Genomic DNA, 13,864 nt, shown 5'->3' on the forward strand with positions numbered 1-13,864 from the left:
TAAATAACATACTAATTAATTTAGTAAGTCTTTGTACTCATCATCGAAATCCAACTCGTACGAAACCGTACCTCTATGATATCAATAACTTTTGACATTTGTTACACAGGGATCATTCATTTTTTTCCCTGGTCTAATCGAGCTATATTTCATTAATTCCTTAGTTCCAAAGTTTTTGAAAAAATCAAAATTTGGAGCCTCAGTTTTATATAATGGTCTGTTGACTTTTGCCTCCTTTGTCAACCTAACGTAATCATTGGGGATGTAAATTTCTTTATTTTGTATCTTATTTTCAATTGTACTGTGCACACTATCGCATTCCATTTGAATATGCCCTTTTGTAAGGTACTTCTGAATAATCTCAACGTCATATTTTTGAGATATGAACAAAATTGCATTGTTCATGATGCTGTTACGGTTCTGTTTCGTGCAACCATCCCCAACTTCAAAAAATTTGTTTCTAAATAATGCAAAAGAAAAATACGAATGTTGATGCCTGGCCATCTGAAACGGTTTCATCAAACCAGTAACATGTAGCAATTTTTTCAGTTGAATTATAGACTGTAAATTTAAGACAGCACAAATTGGTTCGGTAATATAATGCACTCGCATTTATGAACGGACATACTTTAACAGCCTGTACATCTATTGCTAGAACATGGTACAAATTATTTTGTATATCCGTTTTATCCTTAACTTTTTCTGCTCTGGAACGATCTTTTTCTTTGATATGCTTTTGAAATTCTTCTTCAAGGACCTAACCACTTTTATGTTTGAAACAAAAGTCACACCAGTCTTTTTTTGACCTATAAAGACCGATATTTATTTCTTTAATCATATTTCTCATTGTTGTGTGAGAAATGACTACGACACTATGAACTTCCATTACCGTTTGGAAATTTTGCTGTAGGTACAATTAAGTAGTCTCCTTTCTGCAGTAGTGGGAAGGCAACTTACTTAAATTTTGTAAAAAGTCTTTCATGAAATTAAGTTCTGCACTTTTAGGACATTGAGTTTTGTTTGAAGATTTATGTTTGTCTTTGATTCCCAACTGGCTCTTTTTTAAACCAATTTAAAATTGACCATTCTTTTATTCCAGTTGTAGCAATATACATTTTCTTGCAGACCAGAATGTTGTCTCCTTTTGAATTTCTTAAAAAATATTTTAACGTAGTTTGCCTGCGGTTAATTCCATCCACATTATTTATCAAAACCGTTGCGCAGACAAAAGCTGCCCAGTTAAGATTGTTCCAAATACGATCATAAATTACCTTTCTTTCCTCATTTTACAACTTGTGGCATTAGTTCCTGGGATCCTTGTGTACAACCTTGCACTTGCGTCGTTCTCCCATTACACGGGCTTCTTTTTTTGCAGTTTAAAATCTATTTTTTTTGGTATTTTGGTTTTGAGAACCCCAAATAGGACTTTCCCTGCATCGTCAGCTCTTTATTTATTTTTCTTTTATTTGAACTTTATTTATTTATTTGACTTCGTTATAGGAACCGGGTCATTTATATCTTAAATAAGTAGGTTTTATCTTAATTTAAGTATTTCGGATGGCAATGACTATAAAACATTTCTCACCTTCTGTACCTTCCGCTTTTGAAATAATATCTTCATCATCATTTACCTCGAGGCTTGAAATTTCTCTTAACATATCGATTGATCCATGGTCTACATAAGAAAATGTTAAACTCTGATTTTGATTCTCATTTGCTTTATTTTCGTTAGGGAAAGCATTAAATTTTGATTATGATCGTCATCAGAAAAGTGAGTTCTGATGTCAATCTGATTTCGATCACCACTGGACAAATTCTCGTTTGCCATCGCATCATCTTAAGTTATACAAAAATAATTCTTTTAGCTGTATTTTATACAAATATAAAAATTCTTAATGAATGGGTCCTTACCATTGAGCACATGATTTAACAATTCTTGCTCAATATCATTATCAATCCTTGAACTTGATTTCGAATCATGAGTCTTTTTCAAGACTAAATTAAGCATTACCAGTGTTCGAGAAGTAATTTTTAATTAAGGCAGAACCTCGTAAGTATATTTTTTTTTAAATTAGCCAAAGCAGAACCTCCTATTTATTCGTTGAATTAAAGTCTCTAATAAACAATAAATAACATAAAGATACTATATATTATCAATTTAAACTTTTTTATGAAAAACAAAACCTATGAATGCACTTATACACAGAAAAACTTTACCCAGACGTGAAAACAAATCTATTAACTTACGTAGTAGGAGACTTACGTGGTACTGCTTAATTTTTTATTTTCAGAACAACATTGTTGATCTGAAAATACCAAAAGATGGCTCTGAATCTCCTGTTTTTTTGCATAAATTATATTTTTTTCCTGATTTTTTTTGCATCAATAGTATTTTTTTCGAATTTTTCGACTTACGAGGTTATGAAGTTTAACCGTCGATATGATGAAATGGGCCATGAGAAGGTCGTGAATGTTGTTGTTGCTTATAACGAGGGAGGTTCAAAATAATCTTCAAAAAGATTTGATCTCTTTATATGAAGATCAATAAATACTTTGACAATATCAGGGTCTTGGTCTTTTCCTCTTTAGTAGAGCAATGGCAATGTTGGCGGGAAGCAGTTCATATTGGAAACAAGATTGCTGTTGATAGATAGCGGACTTTTTGCTGTCTAGTTTTTTAAAGATTGTAGGGATAATAATAATGTGTTTTATTAAAAAATAATGTATTGACCAATGAAAATATACTTACATATGTGTATTGGAAAAATTAGGTTTTCCTTCGGCTTTTTTGGTCACTTTGATCGTTGCAATGAAACAAGGTTCTTCTAATTAGAAGTTTTTTTTACACTGTTTTAAAATTTAATTGTTAAATTGTAAGTTTTTTCTTATTCTTGTTGTCCACAATATTGTACTATATGTGTTTAATATTTCATGTGTAATAAAGTTCCCCTGAGAAAGGCAGCAACCCCTGCCGAAACGTTGGGAAAAGCTAATGTAACAACCTTGTTTCATTGCAACGATCAAAGTGACCAAAAAAGCCGAAGGAAAACCTAATTTTTCCAATACACGTTTGTGTTTTATGTTCCACAGATTTTCCTTTTAACACTTTTACTTTTATTGATACCGACGTTTGTTTCAATAAAGCTTATTTGTTGGACTGCGCTTTCCAACACGTCTATTCAAGAGAGAAAATAGAGGCTTATATCATAAGCCTGAAAGCTTCTAAATATCTTCTTCACATTACTTACCGTTTTCTTGCCATCCTTCTAGGACTAGCCCTAGCAAGCTAGCATCACTAAAAAAATGCTTCATCTCGTCGCAAAACTAATTTCATTCCTTCCTAACTTTTCCTATCTCGTATAGCAACCTTCTCTTTTTGCTTCTATTCCGGTTGATGTAAATGTCGGTAAGTTGGAAATCACTACTCCGTGAAAACAATAAATAAAATTGTGGTATGATTCCCCTTGGCTTGTCACTTCTGAGGATCACAGCTCGCCGTTCTCTAAATTATCAAAGCCTTAACTCATTGTTAACGATATTAGTTAGTGCAAAAGAATAACCAAAGGTCAGTTTGGATGGATGTAATTTGTTGATCATTTGAACATGTTTTATGGTTAACATGGAAATGTTCTCCCTTTGAATTGGCACAGTTTTCACATATGATTTCCCCATTCCTTCCCACAAATATCAAAATAACTCATTTCGTAATGAATATTTTTTATTTAAAAAATTGGAAAATAAAACGTTCTACTTTTTGGGTCTGCCTGCACTTTTCTTTCCACCACCAGATTGTTTGTCTTTATTAGTTTTACTCGCAATCAATGGATGAGCTTCTGTAATATAGAAAATAATATTGTTTTGTTTTATTTTGAAAAATATAATCCTCCAAAAACTCACCATCCACTGGCGCATCGGGTAAACTTATATCAAAGGTAATCAATTTCCGTTTCTTGACTGGGCCATCATCGTCAACATCCATGGCTTCACTTTCTAATGAAATATTCGGATCACAACTCTCCTGAGCCGCCCAGCCGTCTTCGGGATCTTCAACTTCCGGTGCCATTGGAAGAAATTGCAAAATATTTTCATCGTCGAATTCTTCATCAGAACTACAAAATGCAGCAACCGGTTCGATTTTGCAAACATCAACCTCGGTTTCTTCGTCTTGTTTTGCCTCGGCACTCAGATCAACTGATTTGTCCTCGTCTGTGATATCAAACTCAGATTCTCGTTCTTCGTACTCAACATTTTCGTCGAGTTCTTTGAAGTCTGGAGCGAAGGCTGACCAATTTTCCACTTGATTCTGTGCCCAGATTGATACCAAACCCGAACTGATACTGGCGATGATTGGTCGCACTGGATGCCAGACAACATCTAGCAGAAGTTCACCTTTGGTGCCGTGGAGAATTTTCACCAGATTACCAATGGATTTCTCCCAAATGTACAGAGCATGCTGTCGTGCACTTCCGGCGCAGATATATTCCCCATCTCCCGAGAAACAACACTTCTTCCAGGTTGTTCTGTTGAAAATGTGTTTGTTATGAGGAATTCTCAACAAAGTTAAAACTTACTTGTTAACTAGATCTTGAAGTTTTTGAATTGGTTCGGGTTCTCCATCTCTTCCCTGATTGATTATCTCTCTGGAATCATAAACTCTTATCACACGATCGGAGGTGTTGATAAGAAAGGCACTACAACGAATAAATTAATAAAGGCTCAAATAAGAATCTAAGTCGTTTGAACCTACTCTCCCCGTCTGGCGAATTCAATACTCTTCACGGCAGTAGCACTCGAAGTTCCTACTATGATTCGGAAACTGGCCACAATGTCTAGAGTGTCAACATCTAGAACTATGATCTTTCCCTTGGCATTTCCAGTGTAAATGTATTTTCCTCGTCGATCAAAGGAAGCAACAATGTTTAGGTCACCCTGGGAACAATAAAACTCCAAGATAAAAAGACTGTTAGATTGTTTTGCTTAACTTACATCTTGATCCACCGGCAGACACATATGGGTATCATTTATTTTGACCAAAACAGCAGCATATCGCATGGGACAGACTAGAAAACGGTTATCATTTCTGGGATCGAATTGTACTTTGAGAATTGGTGAAGGAAATCTGTACTTTTGTTCACATTCGCCTGTTAGGACATCCCAGATACAAACATTGTTGTCCGTAGATGCCGACAAAAGCTGTAATTTTAAGAGTAATGGCATAGATCACAAAGAGATTAAACCTACCTTTTGCCCGCTTCTAGTCCAACTCAAACTGCACACCGGATGAACATGAGCCGATATAATCTTCGCTATACCTCGAGTAAGAAAGTCCCAAATAACAATCCGGCCATCATTGCAACCCACCGCCAAGAGAGTCCCGTATTTATTGAAACAACAAGTTACAGCCAGGGATATACAATCCAATGAACCATCGAATTCCTCGGGATAGTTTTGGCCAAACGATTCTTGAAGTGGTTAAATTTTAGTCATGATATTTTTCTTTTGTTTACTTTCACTTACCCAATAGTTCAAGATTCATGCTTGCATAATAAATTTAATTATTAAAAACAAAATATGTTATTTTGTCCAGAAAATACAAAGCGTAGTCAAGGATGCTAGGAAGAAGTGTCAAAAATTATAAACAAAGTTAATAACTTGAAGTTGGTTCCGTTTAAGAAGTTTATGTTATCGATTGTACATGAAACAGATTCTACAAGTGATGCTACTTTGAACTTTATTTTGGTACTGTTAACTACCTTATAAATTTCCGTAGAAATTCAATATGTTCTCAATTTTAAATAAGATTTTTAAACCTTTTTCGCAGTTTCATATAAAAAAAGAGGGATATAACAAATTTAAAAATTAAAATTGTCAAACAAAATTTCCTTTTTTTTCCTTAAAACTCAAATAAAATGCATGTAGATATTTTTTCTCTTGGAAAAGAAGGTCATTTTAGAGTAATATGATAGTTTTATCTATAGACGATGTTCAAAATTTCATCATTCTATTTCTCTGGCAGACATTTAAGAATTTAAAAATGTCAGCCTCCATTTCCAAAGTTTACAGCTGTCTTTTTTTGTTCTTTATTTTTGAAAAAAATTAGAGTTTTATTTTTTAGTGCCCGTAGCATGATAGTTAGTGCGTTGGAATGTCATGCAAGGGGTCTTGGGTTTAATAATTGCCTGTTCCACCTAACTTTTTTCATCGGTACTGGAATGCGAGGAAATGACAAATCCTCCAAGAGTAATTCTTGTCCTGAAAAAGTGCTTTCTCAAATTACTCTTTTGGATTCGGAATATAAACTGTAGGTCCCTACCATCTCTGACAACATTACACGCCCACAGAAATGATTGAGAGTTGTGAGTCACTTGACCTTGGTTCTTTATAGACTATTACGTCAACTAATTTATTTATTTAGAGGTTTATTTTAAGCCAAAAATAAATTCATGTTTCCAGCCATTTTATTTTAAAAATTTAAATTTATTTCGTTAAATCCATTTTAAGAACTAAGATGATAAATTATTATTTTCACTGAAGAGCTAAATGCCAAATGACAAATTTTATCTATCCAACTGTCAGTTTTGCTGTCCATGATCAACTAATATCGAAAATATTAAAGGCAATCAATGAAAGTTTTTGACAGGTCCGTTAAAATGATAATTGAACATTTCTGTCATTTAAAATAAATTTTCTGATTAAAATATGCAGGAAATTTGTTTTTTAACAGAAATTTGTCATTTTAATTGCATGAAATTGAAACAAAAATATAATTGTTGCGATCTATTTCATTTTTGAAAATAGAATGAAAAATAAATATCTGCCCGCAAATGATACAAATGCATTTTCAGCAAGAATAAATAATTGAGTGATTTTAAATCCATCACTTTATATTTTTTTGTATTTTTTATCAAAAGGGAACAGTAAAGTTTCTATTGAAAAATATTTCAATGAAAGCTATAAAGGGCTACCAAACCAAAAGACTCCAATGCGAAAACTATGGAAGGTTATTGTTATACTTTTTTTAATTTTACACTACAAAATATCAAAAAAATCAAACAAACTAATTAAAAATACAGCATTTCTTCTTATTACAAAATTAATTTCGAAAAAATTGTTACTACAAATAAAATAAAACATGTTTTTGGTTTTGAATGAATTCATCACTTATCGATATCATTTTCGATAACGTCTAACAATTTTTTCACTCCTCATTGTTGGTAAACCTGTTTCGAGATCTGACAGCAGCAAAAAACGCACTGTAATCTCCACAAAAGACGAAACGCCGACTTGCATTTAATAATTTTCTATGTTGAAATAAATATATTTTTAACAATAAAAGGTGAATTTTCTTTCGATAAATCAAATCATAAATATATTTTTTTCACTTTTCTCCAAACAGAGTTTATTAAATTTCACGGTAAATTCTTAAAAACAAGATTGAAAAAATACTTCTCATTAGTCAGTCACAAATTTGCCACAAAGAAGACAAAAAGAATATAAAATGACGGGTGAAACAGCGAAAGCCGAACAGCCAAAGCCCTCTACACCTGCTGCTGGTGGCGCTGCAGAGGAGAAGAAAGACACTGACGAAAAGGAACAACAAGAGCTATCCGATGAGGATCAACAACTCCAGGAGGAGTTGGAAATGTTGGTCACCCGTTTGGAGGAACCCGACAAGTCCTTGTATCTGCCCGCTCTCGAGGTTATGGGTAAGTTGATCCGTGCCTCTACAACTAGTATGACTTCGGTACCCAAACCACTTAAATTCATGCGTCCCCATTATGAGACCATGAAAAACATCTACAAAGAGATGCCCGAGCAGAAATCCCGCATGGTTTGCGCCGATATCATCTCCGTTCTCGCCATGACCATGGGTAGTGGCAAGGACTGTCTGGCCTACCGATTCCTGTGCGATCCCGAGCAGAAGATTGGCGAATGGGGTCATGAGTATGTGCGTCATCTGTCCGGCGAAATCGCTGCCCACTATCTGGAAACCACTGGTGAGTTCCAGACTCAGCTGATTGAGCTGGTCAAGCAGATTGTTCCCTACAACATGGAACACAATGCCGAAGCAGATGCTTGTGATCTGTTGATCGAAATCGAGCACCTGCACTTGTTGTTGGACTACGTCGATGAGGGAGCTTACCCAAGGGTCTGCTTGTACCTGCAGAGCTGTTATCCCTATGTTCCGGAGCCAGATAACTTGGTAATCCTTCAGACCGCCTTGAACTTGTCGAGAAAGTTTAACCAGTACACGCAGGCGATGCGTTTAGCTTTGATGTTGAACGACATGGACATCATTGCAGAGATTTTCAAGGAACAGAAAGACACTTCTGTGCAAAAGCAACTTGCCTTCATGTTGGCTCGTCAGCAGGTGTGCTTGGAGTTAGACGAATCAATTCCGGAGTACGACGATTTGATGGAAATTATGTCGAATGCCAATTTGAACAAGAACTTCTTGAATCTGGCTCGTGAGCTGGACATCATGGAGCCAAAAACACCAGAGGATATTTACAAATCGCACTTGGACAATGCAAGGACTCGTTTCCCATCGATCCAAGTGGACTCGGCTAAGCAGAACTTGGCTGCAAGTTTCGTCAATGGATTCGTGAATGCAGGATTCGGAGTGGACAAACTCTTGAGCGAGGATGGCAACAAATGGCTGTACAAGAACAAGGAGCACGGAATGTTGAGTGCCACTGCTTCGCTGGGTCTCATTCTGCTTTGGGATGTCGATGGCGGTTTGGCCATGATCGACAAATACCTGTATTCCACCGATGACTACATCAAGTCTGGAGCTTTGTTGGCTTGTGGTATCGTTAATTGTGGTATTCGCAACGAAGTGGATCCCGCCCATGCTTTGCTCTCTGATTACATTGAGAACAACAACACATCCATGCGGATTGGTGCAATTTTGGGGTTGGGTATTGCTTACGCTGGATCGAACCGATCCATTGTCATCGATACACTGAAGACAGTATTCAACTCTGATCGCAAGAACGCTGCTAACATCGAAGTTCTTGGCATCACAGCTTTGAGCATGGGTTTGATCAGTGTGGGCTCCTGCAATGCTGAAGTCACTGAGATCCTCTTGCAGACTATCATGGGTCTGAGCAAGACCGATCTCCGAGACACCTACACCAGATTCTTGATGTTGGGCTTGGGACTGCTTTATTTGGGAAGACAAAAGGCCACCGAAGCTGTCATGAGCACTTTGGAAGTTCTCGATGAACCCTACAAATCCATGGCTACCACAATGGTAGACATTTGCGCATACGCCGGAACTGGAAATGTCCTCAAAATCCAACAATTGCTCCACATCTGCTCGGATCATTACGAGACTTCGAGTTCAGATAGCAGTGATGACAAGCAGAAGAAGAACAAGGAGAAGGACAAGGCCGAAAAAGAAAAGGAGCGAGAGAAGGACTTGTCAGGCACACAATCGATTGCCGTTCTTGGAATAGCCCTGATTGCCATGGGCGAGGATATTGGAGCTGAAATGGCGTTCAGGTCGTTCGGAAATCTCCTCCGTTACTGTGAGCCGTGCATCCGCCGTGCAGTTCCATTGGCATTGGGTTTGATCTCCGCCTCCAATCCCAAGTTGAACATCCTGGATACTTTGAGCAAATTCTCCCACGATAGCGACGCCGAAGTAGCTCACAACGCAATCTTTGCAATGGGTCTTTCCGGAGCTGGAACCAACAATGCACGTCTCGCGTCTATGTTGCGTCAACTTGCCCAATACCACCAGAAGGACCCCAGCAATCTATTTATGGTCCGCATTGCACAGAGTTTGACTCATCTGGGCAAGGGCACCCTCACACTGAGCCCCTACCACAGTGACCGTCAGCTTATGAATCCAATGGCAGTAGCTGGTCTAATGGCTACATTGGTTTCATTCTTGGACGTTAAGAATCTAATCTTAGGACGTTCGCATTACCTGCTGTATGCCCTGGTGCCAGCAATGCAAGCCCGCATGCTCATCACATTCGATGAAGAACTGAATCAATTGCAAGTGCCTGTCCGAGTGGGTATGGCTATTGATGTTGTTGGCCAAGCAGGTAAACCCAAAACTATCACCGGATTCCAGACTCACACCACACCCGTCCTCTTGGCCATGGGTGAGCGAGCTGAATTGGCAACTGATGAGTACATAACCCTGACACCAGTGATGGAAGGATTTGTTATTTTGAAAAAGAATCCAAATTATGTGAAGTAATTTCATCCAAAAGAGGTGGGTCTAAAACTGCAAATAAATATTTAATGTCTTATGTACTAATTATTTCCGTTTTATTTCATTAGCTATAACTGTTTTTTCATTTCAATATCTTAAATAAAATGAACCGTATGATAACAATAAAATAGATCGAAGTTTTTTGATGAAATAATCAATATATTTTTTGTTGTTGTTCTTAAAATATATTTTTAGATTTAGGATTTGGGAATGCAAACGAAACCACCCGAATTTCTTGATTATTTCTTTTGAACCGATTTTATTGCTACGTAGGTATATATTTTATGTTCCCTATGAAGTGGTCCAAAATAGTGTCAGCTAGCTAGGAACTAGCTTACAAATTTCTATTAAAAAAGGAGAGAAAAATAGCTATCAATCAAAAATCCGTTATAAGGGTAACGACTTATTAAAATTTTTAAAGATAACAATGTTCTACATTTATTGATTAAGACTTTTGGATTTCTATTCTTTTTTTGCGCGCACACTTAAGGGGATATAACTACCCTTATTATGTAAAGACACAGTGTGAGCACTAGGAAAGGGAGGGGGGTTGAGAGGAGGTCGGTGCACATTGGTTTTGAATTCCCGAATATTGCAATGGCTGGGAAAGGCAGAGTGTGGTAAGGAATTCTACATTCGCGAAGTACGGCTAAAGAACGAATCTCTGACTTGATGGTACGACCGAAGTTGGCCTCGAGGGTATACTGATGAGCATTCCTAGAAGCGCGAGTATTACCGTTGAACTGTTTAAGGGGAGGAATGCAGCTGGCTATTTCTTTAGAGCATGAGACGGTAAACCGCTTGAGACAGGAAACTTTACGTCAATGTTCGGTCGACGTAAATGATCCTATGATGGTATTATCACCAATCAATCTAAATGCTCTACGTTCAATACAGTTCCACGAGATGTGGTTGGTGGTACACATATCGAGACGTCCAGTCTCCTCGATGCAAGTGCCATCCAGGGATAATGACAAGGGGGGTATATCTCGCTTTAACGATAGAAGACAGAATTGCGTTTTCAAAGCATTAAATTCACGCGTTTTTTTTATTCCCTATTGTATTAATGAATTTATTATATTTTGTCCTTTCAGTTCCACATTCGAAGGTGAGGGATGAGATTTTGAAAACGAATATGAAAAGCTAAGAGTACTATCGTCAGCGAAACAATGTATTGGATTAGAAGTTGCAGACAAGAGATCATTAATAAAAATGAGAAAGAGTGTTGGAGATAAAACAGAGCCCTGGGGCACACCTCCATAACTATGTAAAGATTGCTTCCACTGTTCGTTGAGATGAACCATGAGATCACCAGTTGACCTATTGCTACGAAAGCCGTATTGTCGGTCATTAAGAAGCTTTCAATGTTCGAGATATTTCTTGAGCTGATAATTAATCAGCGTTTCCATGACCTTGGAAAGAAGAGACATAAGTGCAATCGGTCGGTAATTAGAGGGTGAGGCTGGACAAATGCGGTTTTCCTTCCGCTCGGAACGAGACCTGAGATGTAGGACAGATGAAAAAGCTTACGCAGTGGTTTTGCCAGCGTTGAAAAACACCTCTTCAGAACAATAGCGCGGATACCATCCGGACCAGCAGATTTATGAATGTTGAAATCTTTAAGAACTCTTGCCACAGTATGAGTGCGAAAAAAGATTGGTCCCATAGAATCACTAACTCACTCAAGTACAGGCGTAGTCATAACAGTCACTGACAATGTTGAATTAGCTTGTTTGAACCTAATCCGGCTTTCCTCACTTAGTTTGGCTTTGAAACAACGGAAACTTACCCTCCTTAGCCCAATAACCTCTTTACAGCTCGAATCAAACAATGATTTTTCCTTAGGTCTGATGCTATTAACACTGTTCGGGATAAAAGTTCACATTCCCAAGAGAATCAGACTTGTAATCATATCAGCTCTGGCATCGACGTCACTATCGACATCGAGGAAGAATAGTGACCAATTAAATTTCCTAAAGTAATTTATTGAGACCGTCCCAGTTGGCTTTCTCGTATTGCAAAACGGTTCTCCTAGAAGCTCTTTCTTTAATTAGAGAGTTTTGACACGAGAAATTTGCTGGCAAAATGGTCAGATGCTCCTAGATGACATAGAACATTAACAGTGTACTACCATGTCCGATATTCGAGTGGGTTCGTTGACCAGCTGAGTAAGGTGGTTCAACTCAGCAAAGATTTCAGCACACACTCCTTCGGGTGTTGACTGGTCCGAATACTGAAGAATTGTGTAAATTGAAATCACCCGTGACAACGATTTTAGTGCGAGGATAGGACGAAAAAATTCTTTGAATTCAGACAGACAAAGCATTAAATTCATGAGAAGTTAATACTCTGTCTAAATTTGGGCTTCCATAAAGGAAGCAATAGTGAATGATTTGCTTATTAATGGAAAATTTAAACAACATGAAATTAAAGAAAGAATTGGTGCAAAGACCATATTGAGGTAAAGCTGATAAGCAACATCTTTCCTAATGTATATGGCGATGGCATGGTGGGAAAAGAATAAAGGCACTAAGCTATACCCATGAATAAAAAAGTTTTTTTTTGTAAAACTGTTGTAGTACCCGTGGCATGATGGTTAGTGCGTTGGACTGTCATGCATGGGGTCTTGGGTTCAATCCCTGGCTGTGCCAGATTAATTTAAAAAAATTAATTTCGCGGGTACTGCCTCTTGCGAGGAATTGACAAATCCTTCAAGAGTAATTCTTGTCATGAAAAAGAGCTTTCTCAAACTAGCCGTTCGGATTCGGCCTAAAATTGTAGGTCCCTTCCATTCCTGACAACAGTACTCGCACACAGGAATGGTTGAGAGTTGTAAGTCACTAGGCCCTGGTTCACAACGGACTGTTGCGCCACCCCATTTGATTTGATTTTTGTAAAACTGTTTTTAAACCTCAAATAGGTTCGAGAAACTACTAGGTTGTTCTCGATGCTTAACAAAGCTAGTTCTCCTCGTAATCACTAGATGTTTCCCCTTCGAGGTTCTTGTATGCGCTGAATGTTCTCGAAGTTAGTTCTCCTCTTAATCACTAGATGTTTCTCGATGCTTAACGAAGCGAGTTCTCCTCTTAATCGCTAGATGTTGCCCCTTATTTTATTTTACTATAACACGATATTAAAAGAGATAAAGAGTGTGCACATATTACATTGCCCCCTCGTTAGGATTGATCGCCCCGAAAAAATCCATCGTTCTCATCACCAATGTAGCGATGTACAACTTTAGGTTTTCCTCTGACTCCCTTTTGTATCCGGTACACGACATCATTGATTTTTTAATGTCTTTATATGGACCTTCCCAACCCCGTTGAAGTTTCGGTTATAACCCTTTTTGTCGATGGGGATTGTAAAGCCATACCCGATCTCCAGCTTGGAACTCTGTTGTTGTCGCTCGTAAATCGTATCGTGTCTTCATTCGGTCACTGAACATCTTTATTTTCAACCTGGTATTGTCGTGGATCTGAAAGGGTCCACGAGCGGGAAACAAAATCAAATGGGGTGGCGCAACAGTCCGTTGTGAACCAGGGCCTAGTGACTTACAACTCTCAACCATTCCTGTTTGCGAGTACTGTTGTCAGGAATGGAAGGGACCTACAATTTAAGGCCGAATCGGAACGG

General features: G+C 37.7%; 2 protein-coding genes across 2 annotated transcripts; one reads left to right on the plus strand and one right to left on the minus strand.

Annotated features, from left to right (window-relative positions):
* Positions 1–3,700: 3,700 nt before the first annotated feature.
* Positions 3,701–5,656, minus strand: LOC129940403 (retinoblastoma-binding protein 5 homolog). Its single transcript, XM_056048724.1, has 7 exons — positions 5,518–5,656; positions 5,242–5,462; positions 4,987–5,193; positions 4,748–4,929; positions 4,572–4,691; positions 3,898–4,520; positions 3,701–3,833 (listed from the first exon to the last, which is right to left on the minus strand). Exons 1-7 carry the CDS (start codon positions 5,534–5,536, stop codon positions 3,748–3,750), a joined length of 1,458 nt encoding a protein of 485 aa, XP_055904699.1. The 5' UTR covers positions 5,537–5,656; the 3' UTR covers positions 3,701–3,747.
* Positions 5,657–7,213: 1,557 nt separating this feature from the next.
* LOC129940400 (26S proteasome non-ATPase regulatory subunit 2) lies at positions 7,214–10,393 on the plus strand. The gene is made up of 2 exons (XM_056048720.1): positions 7,214–7,336; positions 7,397–10,393. Exon 2 carries the CDS (start codon positions 7,499–7,501, stop codon positions 10,214–10,216), a length of 2,718 nt encoding a protein of 905 aa, XP_055904695.1. The 5' UTR covers positions 7,214–7,336; positions 7,397–7,498; the 3' UTR covers positions 10,217–10,393.
* The last annotated feature ends 3,471 nt before the right edge of the window (positions 10,394–13,864 follow it).

Source organism: Eupeodes corollae, chromosome 1 (genome assembly GCF_945859685.1).
Source record: "Eupeodes corollae chromosome 1, idEupCoro1.1, whole genome shotgun sequence".
Taxonomy (NCBI): Eukaryota; Metazoa; Arthropoda; class Insecta; order Diptera; family Syrphidae; genus Eupeodes; species Eupeodes corollae.